At 41.8% G+C, this 16,989-nt stretch overlaps 1 protein-coding gene across 3 annotated transcripts in view; it reads left to right on the top strand.

Annotated features, from left to right (window-relative positions):
• Nucleotides 1-16,989, top strand: part of LOC125466244 (KAT8 regulatory NSL complex subunit 1-like) — a 252,498-nt gene that overhangs the window by 152,944 nt on the left and 82,565 nt on the right. For all 3 annotated transcript variants that reach the window (XM_059638630.1, XM_059638628.1, XM_059638627.1), the window contains exon 3: nt 4,677-4,818. In XM_059638630.1, coding sequence (XP_059494613.1) covers nt 4,677-4,818 — 142 coding nt within the window. The remainder of the gene's footprint in view (nt 1-4,676; nt 4,819-16,989) is intronic.

The following is a 16,989-nucleotide window of genomic DNA, read 5'->3' as shown; positions in this document are numbered from 1 at the left end:
AATGCAACAGCTGTGTGGATGGGCTAAAAACTTTGCCTGTCTGTTAACCGAGCAGAAAGGTGGACAGTTGGAAGTGTCACTGATGACAGTTGTCTCATGTTGCCACCAGAGAATAGGGATTTCGAATCGCCTTCCACTCCAGTCCGGCAACATTGTTCCATCATCTTGTGTGTAGCTTTTGGCAAGTAGAGTATAAAAGTGATATAAAAGTAAAATTTAGAAAGCTGGATTTGTTTGGTATCAGGAAGAGTGGCGGGGAACTCTGTTGCCTGGAGTCTTGCCTAACCAGCTTCATGACATCTCTTTCGGAGTTGCTGAAGACCTTGTGATGGGTCCAACCATTTCACCTGCTTCATCAATTGCCTTCCCTCCACCATATGGTCTGCAATGGGGCATGTATACTGATATTGCACAATTCAGCACCTTTTGCAACTACTTGGATTTCGATGCAGCCTCCTGCATCCAGCAAGAGCTGGATAACATACAGGCAGGGGATGACATAGCAAGAAATATTCATGCCATGCAAGTGCCTGGCATTGACATTGTCTAGCAAAGGAGAATCTAACCATTATCTCTTGAATTTCAGTGACATTTCCATTACTGAAATCCCCAGCTACTAACATCATGGGAGCTGCCGGTGATGAAAAACCAAACTGGACCAGTTGTGCACCTGCTGTGGCCAGAAGAGCAGGCCGGAGACCAAGAACTCTGCAGCAAAAAAAAAACTCATTTCCTGTCCTCCATCCATGAAGCAGATATCAGGAATGATTGGATACTCCAGTCCCACCAGCAAGGGAACAGATAAAGTGGAGCACCACCACATGCATGCTACCCTCTGAGCCACACCACCTTGACTTGGAACTATGTCACTGTTTATTCATTGTTGATAAAACTATTAGGATCACACTTTGAAGCAAGCAGTATAAAAGCAGAGGCAAATGTTATCTCATATAACTGGCAAAGTCACTGATAGAACACTGACCAATTTGAGTTACAACCTTAGAAAGCCTCAATTTGGACTAACAGACATGCACCGTACATCTTTTAATTATGATACAAGTCCAAAAAAATTGTGGCTATTTTCAGTAAATCACATAAACGTTATCAGAAGATCTATTAGTTTTAAAGATTGTTGTACCTTTTAACTCGGATACTTTAAAGTTAACTCCTTCAGTGATTTAATTGCCTGTCCCTTATTTTTTTTTAAACTTTAGGTGCCTTTTTGAAGACTGTCATCAAGGATGTGTGTTGACCAGCTTTGATTGGTATCCAGTACCCTGACCACTAAACTTTACAGTGCTTTTGGATTAATTAGATTCTTGGATTTGTTCTGAGTCATATTCCTGAATAGATACCTTCAACCATTCTTGTGTGGTATTTGTCTACTGCAATCTGTTCTTTTGGAGGAAAAACATGTGAGAACAATTTGCCTGGCTACTGTCACATTACTTCTCATGTTTTGAACAAAATAGGGAACAGATAACCTGTTTTCAGACTGTAGGAAATCAATGACATATGTTGAAGAAAAGGTGCTGTCATCTCAGTTGTTTTCTTCTATCAAATTGTTATTTATGTGTACAGGATGTGAATTGTGTGTGAAGCATTTTAACATCCTGATTGGTGGCACAGGGAACTGAGTTTCTGTGTTGTTACTACTTTTATTAAAATGAGTAATGTGACAAAGACATCCCTCAGTTGTGAACATTTTCTAGTGTTAGTGCTGTTTTCTGTCCTCAGGTTAATAATAGTGTTTGTAATTGGGACTTTAGCTGATGTTCCTTTTTATTTCAAAGGCATTTTGATCAAATTGAAATGCTGAGTCTGTGATTTACCTCTTCTGAAATTTAGGGTCTTCACCTATGGAATTGACTGTCACCAAATGCAACTGGAATTTGATCACTCTCTGATAAAGCAGGAAATGATGTGAGGTACGGGGTGGCATGTTGGCTCAGTGGTTAGCACTGCTGGTTCACAGCGTCAGGGACCTAGGTTCAGTTCTACCCTTGGGCCACCGACTGTGTAGAATTTGCGCATTCTCCCTGCGTCTGTGTGGGATTCCTCCTGGTAGTCCAGTTTCCTCCCACTGTCCAAAGATGTGCAGGCTAGGGCATTTTATGTAAGAAGGAAGCAGCAGGAAAATTCAAGCACAACTAACAAATTGTTTAGTGAGCGATACTCATTTACGTTGGCTTCATTATATATAAACGTATGCTATGCTAAATCGCCCATGGTGTTTAGAGAAGTGTGGGCTAGGTGGATTACAAGGGGATGGGTCTGGGTGGAGTGCTCTGAGAATTGGTGTGGGGACTTGTTAGGCCGAAGGACCTATTTCCACACTGTAAGGATTCTGTGTCTAATTTGCAAAACTGAAAGGGGTGTGAAGTTTTGTCTTGAATGAGCTGTAATACCTTCCTGTTCTGATTTTTCTATGTCTCAGCATCACACATTTTAGGAATACATAGTGGCTCGCAACATAATGTCCATTAGATACTAGTATTTGACATCTTTTCATGCCTGAAAATGATTTACACCTCTCAGAGGTGTGGCTGAGATCCAATAGTTTGCTTTATAATCTATCAACATAAATGAATATCGCTCACTAACAAGTAAGTTCTTTGTGCTTGAATTTTCCTGCTACCTCCTTATTACATAAAATGCCCTTCTGAATGATGATCAGTTAGAAGTAAAAATGCTGGCTGAACCAGAGACCTTGCATCTCATATAAGCAAATTAAAAGACAAAGTGAACAGAGTTAGAACTTAGTTTATAAATAGCTGACATAGCTAATACCCCAAAAGGGTGCCATCTTTATTGGAGCTGTCTGACAGAGCAGGCGACCTCATCCAATTTCCTTGTCCTTTCCTTTTAAAGTATAACTGTTTTCACACTCTTCCATGTGCTTTTTAAATGTTGTTATGGATTCTGCTTCCACGGTAAATGCAAAGCCCTCCATGTATTTTATTTGAAACATAAACTGGAATATCAGAGTTTGGACTGCTATTTTGCAGAGAATAAATTAAATTTTTAATGACTCCAAGCAAAAGTGGACTTGTATGGTATTTACACAAGAGCATGTAACTGTTGGAGAAGCTTGATTTGAAATTCTTGAGAAACTAGCTGACATCAAGTACCTATGGATTTGAGAAGAAAAAAAAGTGCTTCAGTTTTTGAATTGGTTTTGAGTAACAGTATTCCGAAAGAATGGCCAAGAGTGCAGTTGGATTTAGACTTCCAAAGCCTGCAAGGAAGCCAGATCTTACTCCCTGTTTCCCTGGGAATGGAAGAAATCAGCACTAAAAGTCTTTTGAGTTAGAAGTTGTTCTTTTCAAACAAAAGGTCCAGATCCCACTGACCAGCCGACAAATTAACGGCCATTGCAGTTGGCAAGCACACTATTGCCAGCAAAATGTGTAAAAGTCACCTCATTCCACCCTCATGTTGGAACTCTTGATTCACAACATCAATTCTTTTGGCAGTACATCCCTGAAATTTCGGCAGAACTATCTGTCTTGTGTGTTGTATCTGGAAATAAATGTGTTCTGGTTTGCATTTTAAAGGCATATAATTACAGTTTACATATTAATAATTAATAATCTGTTTTGCTACATGGAGAAGATAACCTTGTGATGATCAATGAAACTAGGTGAGAGTTTGTTTACATCATAGTGGTTATAGTCAGGTAGTTTTGCTATATTAATCTTTAAATTGGTTATGTTTATATTTGTAACAGCCCATGTGGAATAATGAGAGTTGATTTGCACTATGTTTTTACTATCCAGGTCAAAAGTTTTGGTATGACGTTCCACTTGCAAATATATCTAATCGAGTGCTGCTCCCATCACTGTCTTCGTCCTTGTTGGTGAAATCTTAAATTGATGCTTTATCATTATTGATTCACCAACTGTTGGAAATTGTTTTTCTCCTATTTAATGTATCACTACCTCTCAATCTTCAATAACCAGTAGAACTTCTGATAACCTTTTTTGGACTTGTATCATAATTAAAAGATGTATGGTGCGTGTTTCTTTGGTCCAGATTGAGGCTTTCTAAGGTTGAGACTCAAACTGGTCACTGTGTTTTATCAGTGACTTAGCCAGTGATATGTGATAACATTTGCCTCTACTCTTATGCAGCTTGCTTCAAAGTGTGATCCCAATAGGGTATTCTTTTGTAGTTTTATCAACTAATTCTGTCACTTTTCAAATCTTATGTCTTGGTCTTCCTGCTTTTTCAAATTTTGCTGGCTTGTGGACATACTGTCCATTCATGCCAGAATATTCCCTTTAGCACTAAATTTCATTCAACTCCTATTCCTAGCTGAGTGTTATCTCTCAATTTCTGTCATCTGAAATTTTCCCTGTATCTTGGTCAAGACCGCTTTGGATTGGTAATCTGGTATATCTTTTGGTGACATTGGAGCATTGTATTCCAGGAAAGAGGAGCAACATACTTTGATGAAGTTGGGCTAGAGGGAAAAGACAACCAGTGCAGAACCAACAGGCCAAACATTCACCTCTGGTTCAATTGTTTAGTTGTGCTTCTTGGATTATGGATATTTGATGCTGAGAAATTTTGGTACTATATACCACTTAAATATCGAGTATTTCCTAATCTTTTGCACCTTCCTGATCTATGCTATCTATTGTATTTATTTCTCTTTTATTTTCCTATTTCAGTTGGCCACATTCAGAGTGGCGATGGGCAATTGAACGGGCTGCTATTGTGAGTCGTTGGAACTGGCTGCAGGCTCATGTATCCGATTTAGAGTATCGCATACGCCAACAGACAGACATTTATCGACAAATCCGTGCCAATAAGGTCAGTGCATAGCAAAGAACTAATTGTTGGGTGTATAAGGAGTTGTTCAAGTTCCCTGTCGTTCTGAGATGCTCTGCAAACGTGTACAGCTCCGAATGTAGAACCTTTCAGATTTATTAAAATTGATCAATATGTTTCCAGACTAACAAGGAAAAAGGCCTAGTAATACTTGAGGAACAGTGATTATTATGTGCACAATTGTCAAGTAATTATGAAAAACCACCAACATTTTTATGTACTTTAACTGAATCGTACTAATTTCATTGAACTATCTGACCCAGATGAACTAGAGTCCAAGATTGGTATGCAACATGGTGACAACTTTCAAAATTGTGGCACTGGGTATAAAATTAGCATGTTACTATACTAATTTGGGTTTCCCAAATGACTAAATAGGTAGAGATTAAAATGATGCAGACAATATTTGTATGATGAATGACAGGTCTCAATGCAATTAAGAATCAATTTAGAATCCTAAAAGAAAATTAAAAATGTGGTTGGGCAATCTAATTTTGAGAATAGAAAATAAATGAGAACCTGGAAGCATTTATTTATGAATGTGCAAAAACTGAAAGATGAACCAAAGTGGTGAAAACAGTTATGGACTGAAAGGAAAAATTGAAGCAGAGATAATGGATGAACTAAAAAATTAATATTTTGTCTGTCTTAGAACATAGAACATAGAACAGTACAGCACAGAACAGGCCCTTCAGCCCACAATGTTGTGCCGACCATTGATCCTCATGTATGCACCCTTAAATTTCTGTGACCATATACATGTCCAGCAGTCTCTTAAATGACCCCAATGACCTTGCTTCCACAACTGCTGCTGGCAACGCATTCCATGCTCTCTCAACTCTCTGCGTAAAGAACCTGCCTCTGACATCCCCTCTATACTTTCCACCAACCAGCTTAAAACTATGACCCCTCGTGCTAGCCATTTCTGCCCTGGGAAATAGTCTCTGGCTATCAACTCTATCTATGCCTCTCATTATCTTGTATACCTCAATTAGGTCCCCTCTCCTCCTCCTTTTCTCCAATGAAAAGAGACCGAGCTCAGTCAACCTCTCTTCATAAGATAAGCCCTCCAGTCCAGGCAGCATCCTGGTAAACCTCCTCTGAACCCTCTCCAAAGCATCCACATCTTTCCTATAATTGGGCACCCAGAACTGGACGCAGTATTCCAAGTGCGGTCTAACCAAAGTTTTATAGAGCTGCAACAAGATCTCACGACTCTTAAACTCAATCCCCCTGTTAATGAAAGCCAAAACACCATATGCTTTCTTAACAACCCTGTCCACTTGGGTGGCCATTTTAAGGGATCTATGTATCTGCACACCAAGATCCCTCTGTTCCTCCACGCTGCGAAGAATCCTATCCTTAATCCTGTACTCAGCTTTCAAATTCGACCTTCCAAAATGCATCACCTCGCATTTATCCAGGTTGAACTCCATCTGCCACCTCTCAACCCATCTCTGCATCCTGCCAATGTCCCGCTGCAGCCTACAACAGCCCTCTACACTGTCAACGACACCTCCGACCTTTGTGTCGTCTGCAAACTTGCTGACCCATCCTTCAATCCCCTCATCCAAGTCATTAATAAAAATTACAAACAGTAGAGGCCCAAGGACAGAGCCCTGTGGAACTTCACTCACCACTGACTTCCAGGCAGAATATTTTCCTTCTACTACCACTCGCTGTCTTCTGTTGGCCAGCCAATTCTGTATCCAAGCAGCTAAGTTCCCCTGTATCCCATTCCTTCTGACCTTCTGAATGAGCCTACCATGGGGAACCTTATCAAATGCCTTACTGAAGTCCATATACACCACATCCACAGCTCGACCTTCATCAACCTTTCTAGTCACATCCTCAAAAAACTCTAAAGGTTTGTAAGGCATGACCTACCCCTCACAAAGCCGTGTTGACTGTATTTGATCAAGCCATGCTCTTCCAGATGGTCATAAATCTTATCCCTCAGAATCCTTTCTAACACCTTGCAGACGACAGACGTGAGACTTACCGGTCTATAATTGCCGGGGATTTCCCTATTTCCTTTCTTGAAGAGAGGAATTACATTTGCCTCTCTCCAGTCCTCAGGTACGACTCCAGTGGAGAGCGAGGATGCAAAGATCTTCGCAAGTGGCGACGCAATTGCATTTCTCGCTTCCCAAAGCAGCCGAGGACAAATCTGATCCGGGCCTGGCGACTTGTCAATCTTAATGTTTGACAAAATTTTCAGCACATCAGCTTCGTCTATCTCTATCCATTCCAGCATGCACACCTGCTCTTCAAAGGTTTCATTCACTACAAAGTTGGTTTCTTTCGTAAAGACAGAAGCAAAAAACTCATTTAGGGCTTCCCCTACCTCCTCAGGCTCCACACACAAGTTCCCTATGCTATCCCTGATCGGCCCTACTCTTTCTTTGATCATTCTCTTATTCCTCACGTAAGTGTAAAATGCCTTTGTGTTTTCCCGGATTCCTTCTGCCAAGCCTTTCTCGTGCCATCTCGTGATAAGGCAGTTGTGTCACAGTAAAAGGGCTGGTGGTATTGGAGAGACAGTGTTTGATACTTGAATGCTTGGCAGTCTTCCAAGGCCACAAAGTGCATCGTAGTATGTGTAGTGATTGGAACCAGGCAGATCACATTGATCGTTGATTCAGATTGGCTCAGGTTAACAATCAGGGAGCCCTTTGTGATCGTTATAAACAGGGGATTCAGAATCTCCTCACTTCTGGGGCTGACTCTGAGCTGACTGGCCATAGCCAGTGTACTCTGCATGTGTAAATAAGAGGTTGACTTGGTACTGGGATACTGGTCTCTGCAGTTATTTCAGTGGCAACCAGCAGGAAATTGGAGTATTTTCTAAAATTCATTGACATTTGACACATAAGGATAGCTCTACACCATCCAAGTGACCAGTTATCTGGTGGAAAGAGCAGCCTAAACATGGAAGGCAAGCTTAAAGAAGCAGCCAGCAGTGTCACTTGATACCAAACTGTCTAGATTCCTGTTCAATGATAAGACCACCCCTCAAGCAACTACAGGGATAGCTCCAGCAGAGCTGCTGATGGAAGACTGTACCAGGTTAAATCTGATTCCTGGACTTAGGTGGAAGGGGCTGTTGGGTTGGGAAGGGTTGCTGGTGAGTAAGATGGCGACAAGAACACCAGTACCAGCCAAGCACTTCCTTCAAGTGAGAGTGAGAGAGATTATTTCAGAGGATGAAGTTTGATGCCGGAGCCACAGAAGTGCCCCTCAATCAGTGCTCGGTGAAGTTGATACAAGGCCAATTCTGTGACTTAGAAAGCTCAGATGGTTGAGGTGGTCCTGAATGATCATTTAAAAGCTGTTACCTCAGAAGCCAGGTAGGAACAAAACATACCTAGTTCTTCAGAACAGCCAGAAGATCAGTCAGAAACCGTGGGTTCTGCCCCTCCATCTCGTGTCGAAGAAACCTTACATCTTGATTTGGATTCTGGCTAAATCCTGTTAACCACCAGAAGAGATGGGTTACGGTCCAATATGTGCCTCCCTGTGTCAGTGTGTGAATCAGAGAACTGGGCCTGAGGTGAAAACGTTGCAGGATAAGCTACGACCGAAAGACTACTCCTACAGCCCTGGACTGGGGGTAGGGGTTGTAGATGTGGTGTTGGAGGGATGCAGTGATTGGAACCAGGTGGATCTCTCTTACTGAGACACCCTTGATTGAATACATCATGAGTTGCTGAGGGAAGTGAGTGTGAAATGTCTATGGCTCTGGATGTGAACTTCAAATTATTGGCCAGGTATGATGTGCAAGAGGAGTGGAGGATTACAAATGTTGGCTTTCGTTCTTCAGGTTAATCACTCTTTCAGTTTAACATCAAAGAAATTATGAAAACAGTTGTCTGGGCAAAGGCACATTTTTTACAAAATGAGAGGAGGCTACGGATTGTTTGACCAGTGGACTTTGAGTAGAGGGGTTGCCATAAGTAATGTGCCAGTTAATGATTAGCAGTTAAGTGTCAGGTTTTATTTAAATTTCAAATCATGCAAGTTGACTCTGATCAGTGCATTACTGTGATAAAGGAACTAGCAAATGACAGCCACCTATTTTGCTGAACTGTAAGAGATATGTGTATGTCTTCTTTCTGCCTGCAAAGAACTACAATCTATACATTAATCCACATAGCTTCCAGTGACTCAAGGTGCATTACATTGCAAGCTCAACTCACAACCCTAGGTTAGTTGTCGGCAAAATTCTTAGCACACTCAAGATTATCCTGTAGCCTTTTGTCCAATTGCAGAATCATATCCAGTTTTGAGTTTTAAGACATGCAGACTGCTTAGGTATAGGGCTGAAAGAATATGCTGTTTGATATTATCCACTCATCTTTGGAACGTAGGCCTATATCCTTAACATCACACTGACGCTGAAACTGTACACATTATTACTTAGTTGTGTGTTAAGCAGTGTCTGTTTTTTTTTGGTTGGACGGCAGCAGCCTGTTAACAGCAAGCACCACTCATGTTACTACTCTGATCAGACTGTTTCTTGTTGTTTGTTGCACAAATTCATGATTAGCTGTCACCATTGGTCCTGAGGGGTACAGATCCAACCTCTGATTAATCTGGCAGGAGAAAAGTAACTCAAAAGCTTGAGTAACAGAGAAGTGAGCTGTTCTATACTGCTACAATGCAGGAGTAGCTGTCCTATATTGGTGCATTCTCCATGGCATTCAATATCAATCAGTAGACTGAATACAAATGTATATTTTCCACCTTATTACTATTCTTGCAAATGGCCCTGAAGAGTGCAAGATAAAAAAAAACCTCTAAGAAGTCATGTAACTGTCTTTCTTAGCAAAACCGAGCCCTGTGTTACAAAATGAAAATTTGAAAATGTTAGCATTTAATGTCCTCCAGGACTACTTAGTCCAAATGCTGTTCCAAGACCACCACCATCATCCCAGTACCTAAGAAAGCACATGCATTGTGCCTGATTGACTTATCGCCCTGTGCCTCTGACATTCATAATCATGAAGTGCTTCCAGAGACAGGTCATGGCCCACATCAACTCTAGTCTCCCAGCCTGCCTTGAGCCCCTGCAATTTGCCTACTGACGCGACAGGTCTGTCAGCAGATGCCATTTCCCTAGCCCTGCGCTCATCCCTGGAACAGCTAGATAACAACAACACCTATGTTAGACTTCTGCTGATTGACTGCAGCTCCACTTTAAACACCATTAACCCCTCCAGACCTGCGTCAAAACTCTGAGACCCAAGTCTGGGCTGTGCCCTCCGCAACTGGATCCTCAGCTTCCTGTGACTCAGACTGCAATCAGTGAAAATGGACAACTGCGCCTCCACCACAATAACGCTGCACACTGGAATCCCCTAGTGATGCATTCTCGACCCCTTCTTGTACTTTCTGTACACCCACAAATGTGTTGCCAAATTCCAAATGAGTAGTATCTACAAGTTGACACCACTGGTAGGGTGGATAATAAACAACGATGAGTCAGAATACAGAAAGGAGATAGAAGGCTTGGTGACATGCTGCATTGATAACAACCTTTCTTTAATTGTCGGCAAAAGGAAAGAACTGATCATTGACTTCAGAAAGAAAAGAGAAAAATATGCCCTCATTTGCATCAATGGAATGGAGGTTGAGAGCACCAAGTTCCTAGGAGTGATAATAACTGACAGTCTATCCTGGACTTCACATGTAGATGTGCTAATCAAGAAGGCACAACAACACCTCCTCTTTCTCAGGCAGCTCAGGAAACTTAGCATGTCCATAAGAACCCTCACCAGGTGCACCATAGGAAGCATGCTGTCCAGATGCATAACTGCCTGGTGTGGCAATTGATCTGCCCAGAACCACAAGAAACTCCAGAACGTTGTATGCACAGTCCAGACCATCACGGAGGTCAACCTCCCATCCATGAACTCCATTTATATGTCCCATTGCAGCAGAAAAGCTGCCAACATCAGTAAAGACGTATCAATGGACTCCCTAACTTCAGATAATGCTGATCTTATTAATGTTGATTTGCCTAGTACAGTCCTGTGCAGTGTAACTTGTATGTCTTACTCTGTCAAAGTTGTTTTTTTATCCTATGACCTGTCCTGTAGTGCTTGTAAACAAAGCTTTTCATTGTAATTAGGTACATGTGACAGTAAATCAGATCAAATCAAACCAAATGGGTAGACAAATTACAGCTGTGTTTTATTGCAGAAAAGGAGAGAGTAATGGCTTTTGGTATGAAGACTGAAAGGTCAAGTGTAGTTTGATACAGTAAATGAGGTGAGCTATGATGAAAGGATCAGGATTCAGAGGGCACAGATTTTGTAATTCACTAAAGAATCACAGTCACGATAATGAGATGTAAAGTTCATCAAGCAAGTTCTTCCAAGAGTGGTTGGAGAAGATTCAGTTCCAAGGTTCATTTGGGAACTGGAGAAAGAGCAGCGAGATCGGTTCAATTGAGTAGAGCGAGAGCACCCTCTTGTTTTGTATCATCTTGATGCATTGGAACTGGCAATATCTCTGCATTTTTCCACTCAGCTTTTAATAATGTGCAAGGAGCCATGAAGTAGTTCCAGTTACAATGGGACTTAATGGAACTCCAAATTGCTGTAGCTACTATGTTTGAAAAAAGTACACAATACAAGAGTGTGTACAGGATTAGAGCATGCTGCACCAGGTCCTGTTGATCGTATTTTTGTACTGATACACTAACACCAGTGGTTGAACTTGCATTCCATCATTTTAAGGGACATTCAGTATTATGTTTATGTTCTGTTTTCCAAGAATTGTTGAATTATTTGTAAGCCTTGGTAGCGTGAAGATGTTGGTCTTTCAGGACCGAATTCATTAACCGCTGACAGTCAAAAACTAATCCTCTTGTGAATCTTTCAGAAATTGTGCAGTAAAAACTATAAAGAATTCTAAAGTGATTTCAGGACACTGCTCAAGCTGTTACAATAATCTGTTGCTGTTTACATCTGAAACCCCAGTTTGCATCACTGCATTACAATTACTCCCAATTGCATGTGATACTTCATTAGAAACAGACATCTAGCATATGTGATACATGTCATTAGTTAATTCCATTCTTTGTGTGCTTAATCTATTTTGTATGGAGCAGGCAGTACATTCTTGAACTTCCTGTCCCCACCAACTGTTATGATATACTCGTCTCACTGCTGGACTTGAGTTCTGGATTGTCACAGTGGGTTTTGTGATAGATTAGTTGAAATTGATGAGATCCTCAGACAGTTGTATGCAAATGGGGACCTATGGAACATAAACATGAATGAAACTTTAATTTCTTAAACCGTAGTTCATCAGGCTCCAAGCTGCCAGCTGGGCCCTTGCTTGTTCCTGGGTACGTCATGTCTGTAGGCCAGTGGCATCTTCGGGATAGGGGATCATGACATCTTTCCTAACCACTGCCAGCTGCTTGGGCCATCATTTGATGGGGATCTACTTCTTGGCTGGTTATTGAGCTTTTGCTTCTTTCCCCAACTTTCTCTTACCAGATGTGGTGTTGATCATTGCTTGGTTTGCGGTTGTGTCTCTCTCTCACTTGCTTCTCTCTTGCGCGTGCGCACACGCACGCTCCTTGTCTAGCTTTTTTTTATATAATATCTCTCTCTCCATCTATTTCTATCTCTAGTTGCGGATAACAACTCTTCCTACATTGCTCCACTAGTTTTAGACAGTGATCAGCCACAAGTTGGAACGCTGGGCATTGTAAGTAACCTGAAGAGGGATATGTTGTGGCCGTGTACAACAGTCAACAATGTTAAAACTGATTTTGCAACTCTTGATGTTTCACACTGTTCGAAAGGTGAATAGCATTCATATGGTTCACTGATATAACAAGATTTAAAGCTGGATGAACACAGCAGGCCGAGCAGGAAGGCTGACGTTTCAGGCCTAGACCCTTCTTCAGAAAGGTTTCTAAAGAAGGGTGTAGGCCCGAAACGTCTGCCGTCCTGCTCCTCTGATGCTGCTTGGCCTGCTGTGTTCATCCGTCTCTACACCTTGTTATCTCAGATTCTCCAGCATCTGCGGTTCTACTTTCTGGTTCACTGATATGCTGGGCAGCTTTCCTGCTATAGCTGCTCTAACCACTGTGAAAACAAATATCAGGTATGACATCGGCAGAATCCAGTCCTCCCCTTCAATGAGCTCAGCTTCCATACACTCTTAAATCATACAGTATAATTTCCCATTCCTATAAAGTGCATAATTCATTTTCGGAACTCCGTTACCACATGTTACGGATGCATCCTGACTACAGCAAACAGTGGTTTACTCAAATCAGTCATGCCAGTTCTAGCTTTTAATTTATGTAATGCATGCATACTAACACTAAACTGGAATACGTAAAAGACAAATTGCAGTCCTGAAACCAAAATGGTACACTCATGTTCATTTCAATCTCTGTCAGTGATTCTGTTATTATGGTTATGTGAACCAAATAAGCTCATCAATGACTATTATTATAGACCATGAGCAAACAAGAATTCTTGCCGCCTTCTTTACATGTAATCCTCTGTTGTAAGTAATGACTTGTTTCTGCAGTCCAGCCCCAGAGGACAAATAACCATTTTTCATAATAGCATTGACCTGTGTGAATCAAACAGCTGTCAGAGCCTTGATTGATTTTTCATTATTTTTGGCCACCATGTGACTCCAGACCAACAACAGTGTGATTGACTGTCAACTGCCCTCAGTGCAATTAGAGTTTGGCAATTAATGCTGACCTAGCTAGTGACACCCACATCCTGTGAATTTTAAAAATGAAGTTATTTTGTTCTTAGATCACTTTTGCTTTGGACCTATGAACTGGGAACTATGGACTAAAGATGATCCTTTGTCTGTGGGTAGCAGCTTGTGTTGAAAGGAAAACAGGCCAAACAAACTTTTTTTTTAAATTCATGAGATCAGGCCAGTTTTCTGCCACTAGGACAGAGCTTTGCCTTTTAAAAAGACAATAACAGTTGCTTATTAGTAAGGTCAGTACCTGGGAATTGGTTCCAGCTAGTCTGGAAATGACTTTATGCTCAAACAGGATATTTTGAATGACATGGGACCTTGTGGAGGAGATAGTCAGTCTGTCTGTCAGGGAGTTATCAGAGTTTAAATTGGGCTTTGGACCCAACCATGTATTGCTGTACAAGGATTATCGAAACAGTGTGTCCAGCACCAGGAAATATAGCTGATTTTTTAACAAACTTTTTTTTTCCCCTTTCACCTTTCCTAACAGAGGGAAGCTTAGAAAAGTTGCACTTTCTAGACTTGCTGTAGCCCAAATCAGGAATTTCTTCTGGCTTCTCTGGCTATTCTGACATGAGGAAGCTGTTTGAATAATGTAATTGCTGAGAACTAGGACAGTTTTGCGAAGATGAAAAAAACTGTTCATGGGGACCAGTATTTTCTAAAATTTATCTATTGAATTGGTGCTAAGAAACAAGTGCTGGAGAATGGGATGCATGAGGATCAGTTAACAACTTGCTGAATGCCAAATGTCAGAGTTGATCCCATGAGAATTAAATAGTAGGGGCTATAACTTGAACTGAAAAATCTTCAAGGATTTGAGGGGAGAATAATGTTGAATTGTTTGACCTGCCCAGGAGTGATTTTTTTCAATGATCTGTCACATTTGTGTCAAGCTCAACTTGATTGCTTCCAGTTGATCCAATTTTGACAGATGTTTCCAACTAATTTTGATTTTTCTTTTCATTTATGGATATTTTCCAAAAATTAGTTCTCTAACTCTCTATTTCATATTCTTCTTTTTCACCTTGCTGACCTGCCATCTTGATTTGCTTCTTTGTTTCTCCTTTATCTGTATTTGTACACATCACTAGCTACTCTAACATCAGGACATAACTTCAGTCTCCTTTTTTTATTGGATCTTTGATTCATCTTCCTTGCCTCTTGTGTCACTCAGTCACTCTACCTTTCAGTCAGTTTATTGTGGCTGATTATGATAATATATTGCCATTGATTTTCTTGCTACTGAATAACATTTCACTGCTTGATTGTACTTGCCAACACCATGTCACTTAAACTTCATGGCACTGATGTAATCTACAGGTCTTCCAGTCATTTGCCATAATCACTTCTTCAGACCATCATTCATTGCACACCACTGGCTTCTTTTTTAATATGCAGCTGTCAAATATCTCTCAAATCTATTAGATACTGGCTCCTTCCATTACAAGAGGCCGAGGTCATTCCGAGCAGTGACAGCATGCAGCAACAGAGCGAAAAATGTCGAACCTGTATGTTTCTGATGAAAATTGGGATAGAGAGCTTTGAGGAGCAGGCTCGAAGGCCTGAATTGCCTACTGCCACTCCTAACTCTTGCGTTCCTACGAATGTGGTTGAACCGGAGCAGCCTGGAGCTGAATCCAGGGGCAGAGCTCCAAATGTGACATCATAACTCAAAAAGTGACCAAGTTGTGGCTGCTCAGGAACCTGGTTTGGAGACTAAGTGTGTGGTGTCTGGAGAGAGATAAAGCACTTATGATTTGTGGTTGTAGTCTGCTGGGAAAAGAGAGTGGGAATGAGAAATCTGAGTTGGATAACTAACGGATTAGGTTGCGTTGTCAGTTTGTGGATTATTGACTATAGTTGATAAGTTTGATACTATGAACCTTTTCAATGAAACAGGAGAATTTATCCCATGGAATTTTCCTCATGCAGTAATTGGAAAATTAGGGACACTACCAGTGTCCGTGGTGACTACACGTGGGGTCGTGGTTGTGGGTGGGTGGTGATTATCGTCAGTGGTGCTGCAGTCCAATCAATAACAACACAACTGGCACTGTTCTGTAACAGGGAGGGTTGAGGTGTAGATGAGCAGTAGCGATTGGAGACTGTCTAGTTAGAGGCACAGAAGTGGTTTTTTTTGGCTGCCATTGAGACTGCAGGCTGGTGGGTTGCCTCCCAGGTGCCAGGGCCCATGATGTCTCGGATAGTGTCTTTGGGGTCCTGAAGGGAGAGGGTGGCCAGCCCCAAGTCGTGGTCCACATAGGCACCAACAACATAGGTAGAAAGAGGGATAGGGATGTCAGGCAGGATTTCAGGGAGCTAGGGTGGAAGCTGAGAGCTAGAACAAACAGAGTGGTTATCTCTGGCTTGTTACCCGTGCCACGTGATAGCGAGGCGAAGAATAGGGAGAGATTTCAGCAGAACACGTGGCTGCAGGGATGGCGCAGGAGGGAGGGCTGCAGGTACATGGACAATTGGGGCTCATTCTAGGGAAGGTGGGACCTGTACAAACAGGACGGTCTCCACTTGAACCAGAGGGGCACGAATATCCTGGGTGGGAAATTTGCGAGTGCTATTCAGGTGGATTTAAACTAGCTCAGCAGGGGGAATGGGAAACTGAGGTGTAGTTCCAGTATACAGGAGGAAGAGAGTAGGGAGGACATGGGCCGGAGATCACAGGAATGTGCTAGCAGACAACAAGCTGGTTTGAAGTGTTCTACTTCAATGCCAGGAGTATCCGGAATAAGGTTAGTGAGCTTGCAGTTTGGATAGGTACCTGGAACTTCGATGTTGTGGCCATTTTGGAGACATGGATAGAGCAGGGTCAGGAATGGATGTTGCAGGTTCCAGGATTTACATCTTTCAATAAGATCAAGGAAGGTGGTAAAAGAGGGGGAGGTGTGGCTTTGTTAGTCAAGGACAGTATAAAGGTGGCTGAAAGAACTTTTGATGAGGACTCGTCTACTGAGGTGGTATGGGCTGAGGTCAGAAACTGGAGAGGAGAGGTCACACTGCTGGGAGTTTTTTTAATAGGCCCCCGCAGAGTTCTGGAATTGCTATAACTCTAGTACGTTGGATGGATCAGTTTTTGTCCAATGTGTGCAGGAGGGTTTCCTGACACAGTATGTCGAAGGGCTGATAAGGGGAGGCCACAATGGATCTGGTACTTGATAATGAACCAGGCCAGGTGTTTGATTTAGTGGTAGATGAGCACTTTGGAGAGAGTGACCATAATTTGGTTACGGTTAGTTCAGCAATGGAAAGGGATAGGAACAGGGCAAGAGTTATAGATGGGGGAAGGGCAATTATAATGTGATTAGGCAAGACTTAGGAAGCATAGAATGGGGTAGCAAAATGCAGGGGATGGGGGCAATCGAAATGTGGAGCTGGTTT

The sequence above is a fragment of the Stegostoma tigrinum genome, chromosome 31, assembly GCF_030684315.1.
Source record: "Stegostoma tigrinum isolate sSteTig4 chromosome 31, sSteTig4.hap1, whole genome shotgun sequence".
Taxonomy (NCBI): Eukaryota; Metazoa; Chordata; class Chondrichthyes; order Orectolobiformes; family Stegostomatidae; genus Stegostoma; species Stegostoma tigrinum.
The sequence above is the reverse complement of the archived record's forward strand: the minus strand, read 5'-3'. Positions and strand labels throughout refer to the sequence as shown.